This window comes from Peromyscus californicus, unplaced genomic scaffold, assembly GCF_007827085.1.
Source record: "Peromyscus californicus insignis strain IS unplaced genomic scaffold, ASM782708v3 Scaffold_4__1_contigs__length_199733344, whole genome shotgun sequence".
Classification (NCBI taxonomy): Eukaryota; Metazoa; Chordata; class Mammalia; order Rodentia; family Cricetidae; genus Peromyscus; species Peromyscus californicus.
The window spans coordinates 4050757-4070562 of record NW_026294562.1 but is presented as its reverse complement, the minus strand read 5'-3'; the positions used below and the strand labels follow the sequence as shown (position 1 = coordinate 4070562).

General features: G+C 44.3%; 1 protein-coding gene across 7 annotated transcripts in view; it reads left to right on the top strand.

The window, feature by feature from the left end:
• Positions 1-463: 463 nt before the first annotated feature.
• Trub1 (TruB pseudouridine synthase family member 1) overlaps positions 464-19806 on the top strand; it is a 159137-nt gene continuing 139794 nt past the window's right edge. For 5 of the 7 annotated variants that reach the window (XR_008213204.1, XM_052714143.1, XM_052714145.1 and 2 more), the window contains exons 1-3: positions 465-758; positions 7343-7441; positions 15350-15405. Coding sequence is in view for 6 of the 7 variants with exons in the window: in XM_052714143.1 (XP_052570103.1) it covers positions 503-758; positions 7343-7441; positions 15350-15405 (411 nt within the window). In the remaining variant the exon portion in view is untranslated. Of the gene's footprint in view, positions 759-7342; positions 7442-15349; positions 15406-19806 lie in introns of all 7 variants that reach the window. The other 2 variants (XM_052714139.1, XM_052714141.1) reach the window with 2 other exon arrangements.

The following is a 19806-nucleotide window of genomic DNA, read 5'->3' as shown; positions in this document are numbered from 1 at the left end:
GCAAATCCAAGAGTATGCTACATCAGATAAAACAGTGAGCCAAGCAGAAGGCGAGCCTTCAGAAGCATCAGAAAAAGTCTTTCAAATTCCATACATATCACACACACACACACACACACACACACACACACACACACACACACACACACACACACACAAGAATATGAAGGTAGGGTTTTTGGGGGGCGGGGCAGGGGGCGTTGTAGAAGGGTGCCCATGAACAAGAAGTGAGCCCTTCACAAATTTGGTGTTTGTGTTGGGTACTTTACAACGACAGCTCCAATGTACTCCTGCCTCAGGGAACTAAGAGCACTTTAGAAACAGAGATAAAGTGGAGATTCCATCAGAACTCTTAGCTGCCACGGCAAGCCCATGGCCAGTACTGCGAGGCTATGGACTACAATTCCCAGAAGGCCGCGCGGCACAGCTCGAGAAAGGATGCAGCTCAGGCTCGTGTGTCATCTGTGTGCGCCTCCTGGTAGTGGGTACAGGCTGTGAAAGCATGGCAGCTGCTGAGACAGAGGTGGTGTCCTCTCTGATTGCAGACCCAGCCCCAGACGCTGCAGGAACAGCCGTGACCCCTGCAGCCGTAGCTGCAGCCGCAGTGGTAGCGTCCCGGACCAGATCGCAGGCTCAGGTCTCCAAAGCCGCCCTGGCTGCTAAGCTGATGTCGCTCAGCGGCGTGTTCGCCGTGCACAAGCCCAAAGGGCCCACTTCAGCCGAGCTGCTGAATCGGCTGAAGGAGAAGCTGCTGGCAGGTACTGCAGCCCGGGTAGGGACCAGGCTGCGGCGTTCTCCGCCGCAGGGCAAGGACCCTGGGATTTTTAAATTTTACTTTAGTATTTATTTATTTACTTACTGACTTAATTTGCGCGCTCACGGCTCAAGAGAGAAAAAGAGCGACCGTTGAATTAACTTTAGACAGAAACTCCGGGCATCTTGGGTTGGACATATCAAGCGCAGACTCTTCCAACAGTGGCCATGTGAGCTCCTCACGGGAAGTATGTGTGTGTAGATTGGGGGCCAACTTGCATACACAAGTTTCCACCCTGATGCTTGCAGCCCAATTTTCTATGGTTTGATCCCTCCCAAGGTTTTTGTTTGGCTCTTGTGGATGAGTCCCACCAAAGGAAACTCGGGTTTGTACCCCCAAGTTGCAAACTTAAAAACATCAAAAATATATTTGAAAAGCCCATAGACCAAGTTAGCTAGGACTTAGAAAGGACATCATTTTTACCTGTTAGTGGTCATTTTAATCAAATACAGGTTCCTAATCCCCACATTTGCAGAGGTGGTGATTCTGAAGATCTGGGATATTTTTGGGAAAATGCACTCTTAAATAATTGCTCCAGATTCAAGTGGAAGTACTTTATGGAGCATATTTTGAGGAACATTAAAATAGAAATTTATAACATGAATCTTAAAAGGTCGTATTAATAAAAACCTTGGGAGCCAGGTATTGGGGTGAATTCTGAAAGGTCAGAGAAACAGAACAAGCCACATTCAACCTCACCTCGCCACCTTTTCAGCTGATCCTGTTTCCTCAGACTGAAAGCCTCTGAGTCCTCATCCAAATGGATCTCAGCTGAACTGCTGCTAAAAAGCATAAAAGTTTAAAAGCCTCTAGTTCCTGGTCCTCATGCTTTATATACCTTTCTGCTTCCTGCCATCCTGCCATTAAAGGCGTGTTTCTTTCCCAAGTAAGACATGAGATCTCAAGTCCTGGGATTAAAGCTGTGTGCCACCATGCCTGGCTCTGTTTCAATGTGGCCTTGAACTCACAGGGATCCGGATTTCTGCATCCAGAATGCTAGGATTAAAGGCATGTGCTACCACTGCCTAACCTCTATGTTTAATATAGTGGCTGTTCTGTTCTCTGGCCCCCAGATAAGTTTATTGGGGTACACAATATATCAACCACAGAAGTTGGCCATTTTTCTAAGCATTCTTCCTGTTGATTCATGTGCACTGGGAAAATATTAGAAAAACATAGTTCATCAGCCCAGTAGATAATTTAAAATTGTGGCATTAACAACAAACAAACAAACAAAAAACCTTAGTTTTGTTTTGCATGTGTATATGTGTGTAGTGTGCATGGATGTGTCCCCCCCCCTTTGTGTGTGTGTGTGTGTGTGTGTGTAGGTCAGAGGTGATGATGGCCATCTTCAGAGAAGGCTTTCCATCTTACATGTTGAGGCAGAGTACCTCTCTTGAACTCAGCTTGCTCCAGGGAACAACCAGCCTGGCTCTCTTGCACTGGATACCAGGCGGGCTTCAATGCCACATGGTACTCATGTGGGTGCCGGAGGTCCAAACTCTGGTCCTCATGACCGAATCTCGAGCACTTTACCCTATGAGCAATCCTCAGTTCCGGAGCCTTGGTTTTATCTGATTCTCACATTAAGCTGCATCTTTGCTGTCCTTTAGAGACACAAAGATGAACAATGGCTTTATGTTACTGGACTTACAGTCTTGTGATTTCTGCAGGCTTTAGTCATAAAAAAAGTAAGTTGTTGTGGGCTCCCAGCTCTGCACTCTGATCTCCAGGCAAGCTTTATTTGTTAGAGCACAAACAAGTTATCACCACAAGCCTTGCCTGTCTTGGTACTAGTATAGAAACTTATTACATTGTTCAGTGTCTCCTGGAAGACTTCATCTATTTTGTTTGTTTTTAGATAGGCTTGCCTTGAACTCATTATGTAGTCAAGGGTAGCCTGGAACTCACAGTGATCCTCCTGACTCAGCTCTTCAATGTGAGACTTACAGGTGTGCACCTCCATAACCGATTTTAAATTGTTTTTTAGACATGGACCCAAACTATTCTGACAGGAATTTGCTAATTATAACAGGTAAAATGCAGATTTAAATGTTTATTGACAAATAGGTACATTCTTCCAGATGCTAAATGCTGGTGTTGCACCTGCTCATTTGTTAACTGTGACGGTTAACTTTGATTGGCAGCTCAAAATAACCTAGAATTCCCTGGGAAGAGAATTTCAGTAAGGGAGAGGGGTTATCTCTATTGGGTTGGCCTGTGGGCATGCCTAAGGGGGATTGTTTTAATTAAATTCACTGATATAGGAAGACCCAGCCTGCTATGGGCAGCACCGTCCTCTAGACAGGGCGTCTTGAATTGTGTGAGAGTAGAGAAAGTGACCTGAGCTCAAGCCAGTTGAGCATGAAGCATGCATGACTTCATTCTTACTCTGCTCCTGATTGGATGTAGTGTGACTAGCTGTCTCAAGCTCTGCGGTGACAGACAATAAGCTGGAGCTATGAGATACAATAAACTCTCCTAAATTACCTTTTGTGGAGGTATTTTATTATATCACTGATGACGCTAGAACATTGAGTTTTCTTTATACGCTATTTTCTGTCAGAGGATATTAGTGGTAATGTTTCATTTGTGCAACCCAATAAAGCTTATCTGAGGATCAAAGGAAGAAGACAGCCACTATAGTAAACAGGCCAGAAGCCAGGCAATGGTAGCACATGCCTTTAATCTTATCATTCAGGAGGCAGGGATCTGTCTGGATCTCTATGAGTTCAAGGCCACACTGGGAACAGAGCCAGGCGTGGTGGCACATGCCTTAAATTCCAACACTAGTTAACCATAAAGGTTTGGAGGTCTGTACAGACAGACAGGAAGTGACAGAGCTGGGCAGAGAGAGGAAGTGATGTAGCTGGACAGAGAAAGCAAATGAGATAGTGTGGTGGTATTGTGTTCCCCAAAATATTATGCACCCTAATAAACTTATCTGGGGTCAAAGAACAGAACAGCCACTAGATACAGAGGCTAGAAAATGGTGGCACTCACACCTTTAATCCTAGCATTCCAGAGGCAGAAATCCCTCTGGATCTCTGTGAGTTCAAGGCCACATTAGAAACAGCCAGGCATGGTGACTCACACCTTTAATCCCAAGAAGTGAGCCTTTAATCCCAGGGAGTGATGGCAAATAGCAGAAAGGTATATAAGGCGTTAGGACCAGGAACTAGAAGCATTTGACTGGTTAAGCTTTCAGGCTTTCAAGCAGCAGTTCAGCTGAGATTCATTCTGGATAAGGACTCAGAGGCATCCAGTCTGAGGAAACAGGATCAGCGGAGGAACTGGCAAGGTGAGGTAGCTGTGTCTTGATCTGCTTCTCTGATCTTCCAGCATTCACCCCAATACCTGGCTCCAGGTTTGATTTTATTAAGAAGACCTAAGATTCCTACTACAAGGTAGCAGAACAGAAAGGCTTATAGGTGTGAGTATACAGGAAGTAGGTCTCTCTTTTGGAAGCGGAGGGTCCGTAAGGTGAGGGTGGCTTGTGGTGATATCTGGCTCTGGGTTTTTTTTTTTTTTATTAATAAGACCGTTTAGCAATTCATCTACAGATATTGAACTAAGGAACTACATCAAAGGGAAGTGCTGTGGTGTTTTTAGGAGTTTTGTTTTTTTCCTTCGGAGATACATTGCTTTCATCTGGCCTGGTTTGTTAGTAAACTGGCTTTTTTGACCAGAGATTAGCATTCTTAGGAAAACTTTTCATAGCATCAAAACTCTAAAGTTTCTTGGTTACACTTCATTAGGACTGGGCGTCTCGAGGCTGTCGCTAGACTGGTTTCTGGACAGCATCGTGGAGATGCTGGCCTCCTTCCTCCCTCCTTGTCTACAGTGCTTGTCATTGGGCTATTCTGTTTATGCATATTAGCTAAACTGTGCCTCCCAAATGCCATCCTAACTCCCGTCAGAATCTCCTTGCCAGCTACTTAATGATAACACACTGTGACCTGTCCAGGTCTGACAAACGCTGGTTCCCTCTTGGTCAGCAGCCGTAGGCTTAGTAGACATTCTCCGCCTGTCCCTGCATTGATTTCCACCACTGTAGGATCCTTTCTCTTCTGTGACTTTGAACCTTTCAAGGCCTGAAGCATACTAGGTTTTCATAGTTAGAAAGGATCTTACGTGGTCATCCAGAAACACTCATTGAATATTTGGTTCAGAAGAGTGAACAAAATTTCAGAAGTGTGGCAGAGACATTATGTGTGTAAGTTAGAGATACATTTGGGCTCAGACAAGATGCTTGGATTTATGAGATGTTCATACTGTGAGGTGTCTCACGTTGGAATTACCAAGAGTTCCCTAATATGTTTTTGTAACACTGACAGAGATCCACGATGCACTGGAAGGTGAAGCATTTGAAGTCCAGGCCTAATCTTTGAGCAGTAGTTCTCAACCCTCCTAATGCTTCTACCTTTTAATACAGACCCTCATGAGGGGGTCATAAAATTATTTTTGTTGCTACTTCATAGCTGTACTTTTTCTCCTGTTATGAATCATAATGTAATATCTGATATGCAGGGTGTCTGATATGTGACCCCTGTGAAAGGGTCGTTCAATTTCCAAAAGGGTCTCGACCCACAGGTTGAGAACCACTTCCTCAGAGGCTCTTGTTGCTTCAGTCATGTTCCTCCACGTGTGGTGACGTTATAGTCTGAGTGACACTGGGACTGTATGCCTGATCTCGAGATTCTGAACCAGTGGGATGGGAGTCATGCTGTGAGGCTGGCTGACCCAGCACAGCCCTCTGAATGTTCCGTCTGTCTTCTCCACTCCCACTGCTGCTGGCTTTCTCCTGTCTCTGTCCTGCCCTCTTCTCATTTCCTGTCATGTTTCCTGTCCCCTGGTGTCAGTGGCTATAAAGTAAGTTAGATGGGCTGAGGGACAGGGTACAGGTATGACGGTTGTCATAATGATGGGCATGTGACATGAGCTGGGTTAGGATCCTTTTTTTTCCTTTTATTAAACACATGGGTCTGCATCAGGTCCTCTGTGTATATTATGGCTGCCAGCTTGGTGTTACTGTGGGACTCCTAACAGTGGGAGCGGTGTATCTCTGACTCCTTCTCCTGCTCCTGGGATTCTTTTCTTCCTATTGGGTTGCCTTGTCCTGCCTCCATATGAGGGGAGCTTTTACCTTGTCTTGTTGTATCTTGGAGGCCTGCTCTTTTCTGAAGAGAAATGGAGGGAAAGTGGATCTGGGGGAGATGGGAGGAGTGGAAGGAAGGGAAACAGTGGTTGGGATGTATTTTATGAGAGAAGAACCCATTTTCAACAAAACAGTGCTTCAGAAATCAAGCGGCAACTTAACTGTTCTGTACTTGTCCTTATGCTTTTTCTGAGATTCGTTTCTTTCGTGAACTGAAAGTTTTGATCATGAGGGCAACAAATAAAACTAGCTCAAGAACTCAGTGTAGAATTAGCCCTGTGTGAGCTGTGCTTTCAAGGTTAGCAAGCATCAGGGAAGGACAGAGGAAACGGAAAACATTTAGAGATGTTAGCTGAGGACTTTTAAAACTAGTGGCAAGTGCCCAAACCAGCTTATTGTCATTTTCTAGCTACAGGGATATTACTAGAATTCACTGAGTTAGCTTAAATATTGACACGCTTGAAATTGTTTTTCCTGGGGCTGGAAAAATGGTTCATCAGATAAGAACATTGGCTGCTCTTCCAGAGAACTCAGGTTCGATTCCCAGCATCCACTGGGGTCTCATGGCTATCTGTAACTCTAGTTCTTGGGGCTCTGATGCCCTCTTCTGGCCTCCCTGGGCACTGCATGTACATGGTACCCAACTATACATGCAACCAAAGCATCCATAAACAGCAAACAAATAAATAAATAGATAAATAAGTAAGAATTTTTTTCATAAAAATTAGTTCTAGTTTCTAGTTGACCAATTTTGAAGTACTGTTCTTTTGTTTAGGAAGTGTCTATACATTTGTGTGTGTGTGTGTGTGTGTGTGTGTGTATGTGGATACATGTGTGTGGAGGTCAGAGGTCAGCCTGAGGTGGCATTCCTCAGTCACCATCCACACTATTTTGAGACAAGGTCTCTCACTGGCCTGTAACTCACCAAGTAGATGTCTTCAAGACCCGCCTGTCTCCTCTTGCTCAGCTCTGTGATTATAAATTCATGTCACCACACCCCATTTTTTCTTTTGTGTGTGTCCTGAGGATTGAAGGAAGGTTTTATGTGTGAGTGGTAAGCGCTTTACCAACTGAACTATTCCCAGGCCCAGCTATACATTTTCTGTTGTTTTGATTTTTGAGACAGGGTCTCATGTATCCTTGGCTAGCCTGGAACTCACTATGTAGACCACCCTGGCCTCAAACTCATTGTTTAAAGCATGCACCACCATACTCAGCTTGCTATGCATTTTGAAATCTGGGTTTTGCTGGTTGGGTGGGCCTAGCCTCACATTTGCACTGTGTCTTTAGTTTGAAGAGGTCGTCTTCTCATCCACATTCCTCCTGACTTACCTGGGTAATTACTCTTTTCATCCCAATTACTCTTGTAGAAGCTGGAATGCCAACTCCAGAATGGAACAAGAGGCAAAAGCAGACATTGAAAATTGGACATGGAGGGACACTGGACAGTGCTGCACAAGGTGTTCTGGGTAAGAGACATGAAGGAAGTTGACTGGCACTCTCCTTTAGTACCAGGAATGCTAGGTGAATGCGGATTAAATCATCCGAAGCCTGGCTCCTCAGCACACCTTGGAAGTTCTAGTTGTACTGTACTTACAGTGCTGCTTCTAGGAAGCCCTTGAGTGGTGCAAAGCAGACAGTACCACACAGCACACAGCACCACACAACACACAGCACACAGCACCACACAGCACACAGCACCACACAGCACACAGCACCACACAGCACACAGCACACAGCACCACACAGCACACAGCACCACACAGCACACAGCACCACACAGCACACAGCACCACACAGCATACAGTACCACACAGCACACAGCACCACACAGCACACAGCACACAGCACACAGCACCACACAACACCACATAGCACACAGCACCACACAGCACACAGCACACAGCACCACACAGCACCACACAGCACACAGCACCACACAGCACACAGCACACAGCACCACACAGCACCACACAGCACACAGCACACAGCACCACACAGCACCACACAGCACACAGCACCACACAGCACTACACAGCACACAGCACCACACAGCACCACACAGCACACAGCAGCACACAGCACACAGCACCACACAGCACACAGCACCACACAGCACACAGCAGCACACAGCACCACACAGCACCACACAGCACACAGCAGCACACAGCACACAGCACCACACAGCACACAGCACCACACACCACACAGCACACAGCACCACACAGCACCACACAACACACAGCACCACACAGCACCACACAGCATACAGCACCACACAGCACCACACAGCACCACACAGCACACAGCACACAGCACCATCACCTCTTCTGTGTGTGCACAGGGTTTTGAACAAAGGTTTGAATCTGAGCAGAACAGTTAACACACCAGGTATGAAACCATTATGTTAAGAAAGGTGTGGGTGTGTCTGGACCTGTTTTGTAGGAACTATTTCCTCCCTTTCCTATGTCATACACGTGGTTTGCTGTTTGACTCTGGACTTGCGCTTCCTTCTAGGAATCTGGAACTCTGTGCTACCACACAGGCTCGGGGGCCTGGGTGACCATTTCCCAATGCCAAATTAAGTGTTTGGTGCAGTTTCTGACATGTTTCCCCAAGAGAAGCACTGTATGTGTGATGTTGCATTTCAGCATTGTTGTTGAAAGAGCAAGCCAAGTATCTCCCCTAAGCAGGAGGGAGAGAGGTTGAGGAAGCTGGAGTGGGGATTTCTCCACTCTTTCCCTGGTACATCCTTACTATGTCAGTAATCTCAGTAAGTCATAAATATACTACAAATAATAAATCCTAGCTATTTATTAGTCTTTGGGCATGGGATAGTTGTGGGGCTACTGACAAGGTGTAGTACAGCTTTGGGGTATTGCTGGATCTAATATAATCTCAGATTAGTACTTTTTAGAACATAAACCTGACAGTTCTTGAGGGAAAGCCATTTGTTTCTCACAGAGACTTACAGGTTTAATTGCTTGTGGAAGAAAACTTGGTAGTGTTGACTGCGAGGAGGAAAATCATTTGTCCTTTTAAGTTTCTTGTTTTGAAACTCTGGAAGAGGTTCTGAAGTCTTCTCTTTATGGACTGTTAAGATGTGTATCCATAGGTTAGTTATATTTGAAAACTTTCTGAAATGGTATCCGTAGGCACAGGATATGTATAGATTGGGCCTCCCATTACCTCCATCCCCATGTGTTAGAAACAGACCTTCATTGCTTTACAGGATACTTTACTCGGTTTAACCCGCCTGCCTTTGCTCCCAGAATGCTAGTTAAAGCCTGCCCCCAATGCCTGGTCCCATAAAAGCTTTTTTAAAAGAATAAAATAAAGGTACTGATGAACAGGGGAGGCAGCACAAGGAATGAGGGCCTTCCTTTTGGTTCATCTAAAGCCAGAATCTGTCCTGAGGGTGGGGGTTCAGGTGAATATGTAGATGAAACACAATCCTAATTAGTCTTAACAATAAATACCTGGAGTCTGATATTGAAGGTGAAAGCTGAAAGTCAGAGAAGCAGCCACTAGAGAGACTTCTAACCTCTAGGAATCCTCAGACTGAATGGGCTGGAGATCCTTGTCGCGTCCGCCTCGACCAGCAAGGAAGACGCGACAAGACGCGATGCCAGGCTCTTCTCCAAGCAGTTTATTCAGGAACCTTGAACAATCTTCTGACCCCGGGGAAAGCCATCTTCTCTCTCTCTCTCTCTCACTCTCTCACTCTCTCACTCTCTCACTCTCTCACTCTCTCACTCTCTCACTCTCTCACTCTCTCACTCTCTCACTCTCACTCTCACTCTCACTCTCTCACTCTCTCACTCTCTCACTCTCTCACTCTCACTCTCTCACTCTCTCACTCTCATCTCCTCGGATCTTCTTCTTCTTGGGGAAAGCCAGCCCACGCTCTTTATAGCCACTGGGCAATCAACCCCATAGTGCCACGTGGACAATGCCGATAGGGTCAGACATACGCAAGCAAGCCAGATTAGGTCCAGGTGTGCGGAAGCAAGCCAGATCCTAGCCTTAGCCAAATAAGGAGTTGTTTATCCCAGAGAACACCTGCCATTGGGAAGGCAGAAGCCAGACGTCGTGCCATCTTTGAGGCATGGCCGTGCACGACTCTCTACAGATCCTGTCTCCTCCCATCTTGTATTCCTGTTTCCATCTCCCATGTGCTTGGATTAAAGGCATGCCCCACCACCACCTGACTCTGTCTCTCTTTTAGATTAATCAATTTCTTGTATCCCAAGGTGGCCTTGAACTCCTGATCTTCCTGCTTCCTCCTCCCAAGTACTGGGATTAAAGGTATGTGCCACCACTGCCTCTATGGTTAACTAGTGGCTAACTCTGCCCTCTGATTGCCAGGCAAACTTTGTCAGAACACAAACAAAATATCATGCAATATTTCCCCCTTTTTGTCTAAACAAAAAGCAAAGGTTTTAACTAACATAGAAAAACTATACAATAAGTACAATAACTATATACAAATATATACAGGCAATAATTACATTAAGAATATCTAGTCCATTAGCATTTGACAAATTCAAAGAAAATACTCCATTATCTATCCTGTCTTGGTGAGTCCAAAGTGTTGTACCTAATTCACTTTCTGTCCTAACTTGCATTACCAACTCAAACTATCTTTTTATGTCTTTCAACCTTATACACTTTACACCTCTTTAGTGAGTGTTTTTTCTGAGATGGGTAACAAGGAAAACTATAACTATAACTACTGGTCTTCAGCTCCATCAGAGATATGAGAAGGATATAATATTATCTGAGTAAACAGGAAGTGCAGCACAAACAACTTCCAAAAATAAGAAATGACAGAAACAGCTGACTGCCTGGACAGTCAACCAAGGTTCCTCTGCAACCTTAGGGCATCCTTCTTTTGCCTGTAGGCCTAACATATCTGAACAGCTTTGAAAGTCGAAGAGGCACAAGAAAGTGGGCATGGTAGTGGAGTCTGCGTGATGTGGCTGCTGGCTCTGAGGGGAAGGGGCCACAAGCCAAGACTGTGAGCAGCCTACAGGAGCTGGGAAGCTTTAACTGTGACTTCTCCCTGGGACCACAGAAGCAGCACAGTCATGTCAGACCCCAGAGCTTGTTTAAATTGGTATGTAATCATTGTCATAGCCCATTGTCACCTGCTTTAGATTTCTGGCCTGAGACCCATAAACCAGGGCACTGCATCGCTTTAGGCCACATGCACAGTTTGTGACAGCAGCAGGAAGCTAAACCCACACGTCGTCACCAGCCCCTTACATGGAGACTAAGTCTCTTCTAATCACTTTAAATAGTTAGGTTAGCTTTATAGGTTATAAAGCACTGTGGAAAATTTCAGAAATATTACAAACTATTTCTTCTTAGCTCTCTATTCATGCATATTTTCATTTACTTTTATTTTATGTCTCTGAGTGATGCCAGAAGAGGGTGTTGGATCCTCTGGAATTAGAGTTGTGGTTGGTTATAAGCTGTTATGTGGGTGCTGGGAGCTGAACCCAGGTCCTCTGGAAGCACAGCCAGAGCTCTTAACCACAGAGCTCTCTCTCCAGTCCCTGCCCAGGCCTGTTCTAAAGCTGAGCTCTGCTGTGTGGTTTTCTATCCTTTTTTTTTTTTTTTCAGTTAGCAGAAATATTTTTCATGATAGTTTAAAAAACTTTGCAAACACTCTATAAACATTATTTTTCATGTCTACATAATAGTAAAAATACAGTTGTGTGATCATTTCTCGAGCTGAGGTGATTGAGGTCATTAGCAGAGCTGTTTTGTAGGGCTGGTTTTGTTAGGAGCATCTTTCTGAATAGGCTCTTTCCTTTGCTTTGATTACTAAGTGATTTCTAGGACTGTAATGGTTCTGCTGAGACAGCATTACAGAATTAGGTGAACAACAGTGAAATGTTCCAAGGGTAGAAAGCTTTGGAAATGCAACATAGTGCCCCCACCTGTCCACAGATGGAGTCCCTCTTTATAACTAGAGACTAGTGCTGGGACACGACATAGGCTTTGAGATATAGGATTTTTTTGTTTTTAAGAAAACATTTCAGTGAACATAGAAAATTTAGAAAATAGAGTAATAATTGTGAGAAGACCCCTTATTTTACCCACCTGCTGTGGAATAATCCTATATACACTGTGAAAATGTGTTGCACTCATTGTTAATAAAAAGCTGATTGGTTGATAGCTAGGCAGGATTTTCGGGGCAGAATAAATGCTGGGAAGAAGAAGGGTGGAGTCTGAGAAGTTTCGAGCCAGATGCAGAAGAAGCAGCATGGGAAGTTTATAGATGAGGTAAACTAGTCTCAGGAGAGACACAGAGAGAAGTAAGATGAACATGCCATGTTGAAAGAAGGTACTGCCGTGTGGCAGATGGTAGATAAGAAATATGGTTTAATTTAAAATGTAAGAGTTAGCTATTAACAAGCCTGAGCTATCAGCCAAACATTTATAATTAATAACAAGTCTCTGAGTGGTTATTTGGGAGTGGCTGCTGGGACACAGAGGAACACCGCCTACATTCCACATTTCTCAGGCCATGTGTCTGCTTTCTTATAACTGCAGTTTCTCTTATCTCCTGTACTGACTTTTCCAGGTTCAACTGAGACTCTTCTTCTACACTCAAGGGCTGCCCTTTAATGTTTGGCAACATTTGTCTCCCTGTTAGGATGTAACTCTGATGGCTAAAGCCAAGTCTTACTCAGTTCCGCACCTATACAATAAGCACAAAATAGGATTTTGCATGATCAAATGCAAGTGCAGGCCTTGGGGATGGGGTGTGGAGAGTCACCACCAAGTAAAACTGCAAAATCCATCCCTTGACTCTTCATCCAGCCCTTCTTGAAAGAGCTGCTGTTCTGAAGGTCCCATCTGGAGATGCTCTTCCTGGATACCACTCACTGCTGGACCAGTGTTCTCCAAATTCTGCTTCCACTCACTTCCTCATTTTTTTGCCTTGGTTCTTCTTGAATATTAAATGAGAGGGTTAATCTGGGTGACTCTCGTGTCTCCTTGAAATTCCAGCATTCTAGACCATCTGATTAGGCTGGAAGCCATTGTCATAGTGCAGCATGTAGCTGAGTTAAAATCACCCATGTTAACCTGCTTGTAAGGCTGATGAACCCACTGCCCCACTCTTGTGTCTGAGAATTTGCAGTTTGTCCCTTTAGAACATGCTTCTCTTCCCACACATTCCCTGCCAACTTACTCCACTTGCTGTGTTGATTGAAGCCTTCTCTGGCCTCGGCTTTCTGGGTGTCCTTCTTGCCCCCTCCCCCAGCGGCTCCTCTCTCCGTTCATGTTGACACTTACATACACTACCACATGTCAGTTAGCATTCTTCACCCATCAATTGGGACAACAGTTTTAAGCACTGTGATTTCTCCCTGTTTGTATTTTGCTTCCCCTGAGAACACAAGCTTCAAAGTCAGAAATAGTTCTCTGGCTTCTTTCTTGTCCTCTCAGGACTGTGCACGCACGGAGTAGCTGCTCAAAATGTATTGACCAGGGATTCATCTGCATGTGATCAATTATCAAATCTTTGTTGCTGTTATACCAAGTGTTTGCCCCATCAGCGTTAGCAAGTGCTGCCGTTTGAAGAACCCTAAGCTCTTCAGCGCTACTGAAGGCAGGTGGCCTTTTTTTCTCAGATCTTGAACTATTATGATTCTATTTACAGGTAAATGACCGATCCTAGGAGTGGCATGGGCATTCAGAGGGGCCTGGGGTATGAATGAGTTGAGACTTGAGCTATATTTTGAAGGTTGAACTTTGAGTACTGCGGAGCTGGGACTTGTGAGTTGGGCCTCATGAAGGTTTGTTGTGAACTTTGTAGTGTGCACAGTGAGGGTTTCAGAAACAGTTATGAAGTGATCTAGGTTAGGAAAGGAAGGCTGGGGGGTAGATGTGCAGTGATGGGGGGCGGTGGCAGGGTGAGGAGAACACACAGTGTGGTTTGAACTTCAACTCCACCTTGTATTTCTTGAGCTGTGAAAAGGTGGCCAACATTCTTATTCTCCACAGTCCCCAGTTTCTTCACGTTTGAGGTGGAGATAATGATATAACTTAGAAGGACTGAATAAGATAATGAATGAAAGTACAGAGTGGAAATTAAATGGTAAGCTGCTCAAATACTGATGATAGTCTTTTTCAGTTTAGCCATTTTGCCTTGGTTCGTCTGAATTCTGAGTTGTGCAATTACATTATGTTCTTTTCTTAAGGTAAATACTTGGAGCCTTACAAAAAATTGCCTGCTTTCATAAAAAGAAATTATTAAATCCACTCTACTCTCCCTCGTGAGCTGTGGTGTGTGAGGATGAGTTGTGGAATATTTGTTTAACTAGGCAAAGATGTGTTACATTTGTTCATGCTGCATTTGTTAACTATGTAAAGATGTGTTGCTTTTGCATTAATTAAATAAAATTAACCTGGGCCCAGAGAGGCGGGGTTAGCAACTGGTTGACAGGAAGTAGCAGGGAGGAGCTTAGCGTGGGGTGTTCAGTTGGGGCAGTGTGGAAGGGAGTGTTTCCAGGTAGCCAGCAAAGAGAGAAAGTTGGCCAGTTGCTGTTCTGCCTCTCTGAGCTCACAGGTTTTCACCCTAGCCTTTGAATCTCCAGTTTTATTAGAACAGCAGAGATTTAGTTAGAACTACCTTTAGCGGCAGCAAGAGAGCCATTATCTGGGGGAACAGAATTCCCCCAGGCCACGGCCTTAGCTGCCCAGCCCTAGCAGTTTAAAGCAAGTCACTGTAATGAAGGTCAGACAAGCAATAAGTAATGTTTGAAACAGAAGGGAACTATAGGCACCTGCCGTGGTTGGCCGGTCTGGGTTGAAGCGGCTCTCTTGGCCCTCATTCCAGCTGTAGTGTTTGTTTGTTTGTTTGTTTGTTTTGTTTTGTTTTCTGTGGCTGATCAGCCATGTTTTTCTTTTCTTGATTGTGTGCTGCCTGCTCCTAATCATCTGTAATGGTTCGTTAGCTACGATGATGGCTTTTACTTTGTTTAGTAATGAATCCTGTCAGGATTTCATCAGCCCACTTGAACATGGCTAATTGTACCATGTCTGTTTTATGGTACCCATATACAATCCCAGCGAGCCTTTGGGACTGCTCTGAATCTCCATCCTGTAGTTGGCTGGGTTGAGGCATCTGCTGTGTTTAATATGTGGGAATGGGAAAATACTCTTTTCTCTCTTTCCCTATTCAGAATTCTTAGTTGCCTGACATCATCTAGCTGGATTAATAGTGACTCCAAGTTCTGTTAATGTGTATTTTTTATAACCTTGAACTGCATAGGCCAGTAAATTATAAACAAGATAAGCAGATGTTTGACAAACTTTGATTTCAGAATAGATTGTCATATTATTTCTTTCTTTTGTAGTGGTTGGGATTGGAAGAGGAACAAAAATGTTGTCCAGTATGTTGTCCGGGTCCAAGGTAAGTCAGTCCGAATGGTTTTCTTTCTCCTTTGATGTTTTTCTCAGTGACTGTTTTACTTTTCTCTTGCTGTGACAAATCACTGTGAGCAGGACAACTTATCCCTGGAACTGTTCAGTTAGACTGATAGTTCCAAAGGTTAGATTCTGTGACGGTGGAGCAAAGACCTGGAAACAGGCAGCTGGAGCAGCAGCCTAGATAGAGCTCACATCTCAAACCACAAGCAGGAGGCTGGGAGCACACTGGGAGTGGCAGGAGTCTTGAAACCTCAAAGCCCACCCCCAGTGACACACCTCCTCCAAGAAGCCACACCTCCTAATTGTCCCTAAACAGTTCCACCAACTGAGGACCAAGTACTCAAACATATGGGGGCCATGCTTACTCAAACAACCACAATGACCTACGTGTTGAATTTCCCTAATAAAAACAAACAAACAAAAAACCCAGAGGACTGAGAGATGGCTCAGAGTTTTTGAGTGTTTGCTGCTTTTATAGAGGACCTAGGTTCAAATCCCAGCACCCATATGATGGTCACAACCAGGCATAACTCCAGTTCCTAGGGATCTGACACCCTCTTTTGATTTTTGAGGGCAAAATACATGCAGATGAGCCATTCATACACACTTTAAAAAAAATCTAAAATCCCTCAATCATAATAAAAAAACAAATTGCCAGACATAGTAGTATAGGACTGTAATTCCAGGACTTGGGATGCTGACATAGGAGTATTGTTGCAAGTTCAAAGCCAGTCTGAACTACGTAGAACGCTGTCTCAAAAAGTAAAATAAAGAAAGGAAGTAGAATTTGCATGGACAAGTGTCTTTCCTGTTCATCACAGTGCTTGTAAACATAAGGCTATGAATTGAACAATTAGACTAAAATATTTTAAATAATCTATATTTGGATTTCTTAATGATGAAAGGAAATTATAGATTATAAATTCCACTGAAAGATTTTGTGTGTGTGTGTGTGTGTGTGTGTGTGTGTGTGTGTGTGTGCATTCATGCTAGTGCTTCTGTGCCTGGCTCTTCATGGGTTTTGGGGATTTGAACATGTATTTGCATGGCAAGAGCTTTACCCACTGAGCTAACATCTCCACACCTGTTTTGTTTTGTTTTTTATTTTAGCCTTGGGATTTTTATAAAGACAGAACCATTTTGTTGAGTGTGTACTTTTTAATGAAAACGGGCCGTGTTCAGGGTTGTGAAGTGAAGACACTGAGGTGCTCAGAGAACAGCTCGGCAGTGCTGACTGTTCCAGCATGAAGACCGACTCAGATCTCAGCACCCAGCGTCAGATGCTGGCGGGGTGACGTGTACCTGTGATCCTGTTGTTGAGGTGCAGGGACAGGTGGATCCAGGAGCTTGTTGCTTACCCAGTGTAGGCAGAATGGTAAACTCCAGGTTCAGGGAGAGACCCTACCTAAAAAAGATAGAGCAGAAAGGCATCATGGAAGATATTCCAATGTCAACCTCTACCTCCACACATGTGCACCCCCCACACCTATACCTACACACACACACACACACACACACACACACACACACGCGCGCGCGCGCGCGCGCGCGCGCGCGTGCCACAAAAGAAGACAGCAGGACCCCTTTAAGATGGTTATATTGCTTGTCTGTGGAGGTAGCCTTGACTAAATCCAAGTGCACTTTTTTAGGCACTTTGTGGGAGAAAGAGGAGGTTGGGAACCTAGGGGGCCACTTGGGGGGTTCAGCATGATAGAAGAACACTGAAGAGAAAATTAGGATGTCAAAGTTGTCAACCTCCATAAACTAGCACCACCTCCCACACATGTACATACAACCCACACATGTACATACAACCCACACATGTGCATACAACCCACACATGTACATATAACCCACACATGTACATACAACCCACACATGTACATACAACCCACACATGTACATACAACCCACACATGTGCATACAACCCACACATGTACATACAACCCACACATGTGCATACAACCCACACATGTACATACAACCCACACATACATGCAAAAGTGTTAAAATGTGAGTCATTGCTTACTAGTAGATTACGCGTTGTTCTTCAGCACTGCCATGCAGTTTACAATCTGTTTTGGATACAAATTTTTGCCAGTTGCTTTGTTTCTTAACTACAAAACAGAAATTGTAGCTAAAGTTTTCCTGCCTGGCCCACAGTCAGGACAAATCTCTCTTACCTGCCAGTCCCACAGCCGCTCAGACCCGACCAAGTAAACAGAGACTTATATTGCTTACAAACTGTATGGCCGTGGCAGGCTTCTTGCTAACTGTTCTTACAGCTTAAATTAATCCATTTCTATAAATCTATACCTTGCCACGTGGCTCGTGGCTTACTGGCATCTTCACATGCTGTTTGTCATCGTGGCGGCTGGCAGTGTCTCTGACTCAGCCTTCCACTTCCCAGCTTTATTCTCCTCCTTGTCCCGCCTATACTTCCTGCCTGGCCACTGGCCAATCAGTGATTTATTTATTGACCAATTAGCAACACACTTGACATACAGACCATCCCACAGCAAGAAATGATTTCTTTAGTAGGGGAATAGGATTATATTTATTTTATTTTTTACATTATTTGGTGTCTTTTAAAAGTTTTACAATAAACAAATCACTTTTATGTCAGTAACAAAAAGACATATTTACATTAATAATTTGTTCAGGCTTTCTCCCCAAGCTAGAATTGGTTGAGGTCACTGAAATATTTGCTGTTCATCCCTCTCTACAAAATCATAGGCACGTGCAGCACTCTGTGTTACTGAAAGAGTTCACTTGTAAATTCCAGGCATATTTTCAGAAAAATGATGACTGAAGATGTAAACACATCTGGTTCAGGTTTTATTTGGTAGAAACCGCTTTGACGTTCATCTAGAAAAGCTGAATGTCACACAGAGAAATTAGGGATCCTCAGACGGCTGTAATGGAAATAGAACACCCAGGTGCATCTCGTCACAGAAACCTAATTTTGTGTTTCACAGAATTTTGGATCAAGCATCAATGTTTGCTTTTCTTACACGTTTGATTTCATGTTACATATTTGTTAAAAAGATTAAGTCATTTTGTTTTGACTTGTGTGTTGAAGATCACATTTTTGTCAGAAATAATAACTATTAATGGATATTACAGACTGTTAAGAGACTGTATTCCTTTCTTTGTATGCTGTTGTGACAGACTACGTAACAAAAGTGACCCAAGGGTTCTGTGGGCCCCCAGCTCCGGGGTCAGTCCGGTGTGGTGGACTGGTTGTCGGAGCAGCGGCTCCTGCCGCAGTGAGGAAGCAGGAGGGAATGCTGATGCTCAGCTGGTCTCCCCCGTGGAACAGTACAGCTACATTCAGGGTGAATCGCCCCACCTCACTGAACCTTATCTGCATAGTTCTTCACTAACGGGTCCAAACATTGGCTTCCATTGTGCTTCTAAATCCCATCAAGGTGACAAGAGAGATTAGCTGTCATAAGACCATAGTAAATTCCCTTTATTGTGAGGCTGTATACACAGACATCTGCAAAATATAAGCAAACATTTTCATCAAATAACTCCAATCCTATATATGATGTACCTTTGTTTGTTTGAAACAGGGTCTCATATGGCCAAGACTGGCCTTGAATTCCTGATCCCCCTGCCAATGCCCCTTAAGTGCTGGGATTAGGTGAGGCACTACCATGTGACTATGAGATGCTCCTCTACCCCACCGTTCCCCAGGCCCCTGTGTACTTTTTTTTTTTTTTTTTGATTTTTCGAGACAGGGTTTCTCTGTGTAGCTTTGCGCCTTTCCTGGAACTCACTTGGTAGTCCAGGCTGGCCTCGAACTCACAGAGATCCGCCTGGCTCTGCCTCCCGAGTGCTGGGATTAAAGGCGTGCGCCACCACCGCCCGGCTCCCTGTGTACTTTTGACATTTTCTTTCTAGCTCATTTGAAAAGATGCCAGTGACTGTAGCCTCCACTTGACCCAGATTTAATGACTGAACTAATGTTCAATCCTTACCTGCTTCTGAAATGTGCAGGTGGATTTTCATTTGTATCACACACTGCTTGAAACATTACACCTGTGTGTAAGGTGGAGCCGCTTCATTTTATTCTAGGGTGGTAGGTGCTCAATTTTTCTTATGTGCATATTGTGAACTCTCCCCTTACACACCAGGCCTGACTGGAGGCATTGCTATTCTAACATGGATGAACATCTTCCCGCAGCCAAGAAACATCATTAGAAATCGTTTCTTCTCAGTACGCTTACATATAGCCACTCTTAACAGACAGAGAGCTGGATTTTACTTTTTTATTTTATTACTTTGTTTGTTTGCTAGAGGCAGAGTCTCACTATGTAGCCTGGCTGGCCTGGAACTCACTGTATAAATAATCAGGCTGGCCTAGAACTCACTGCT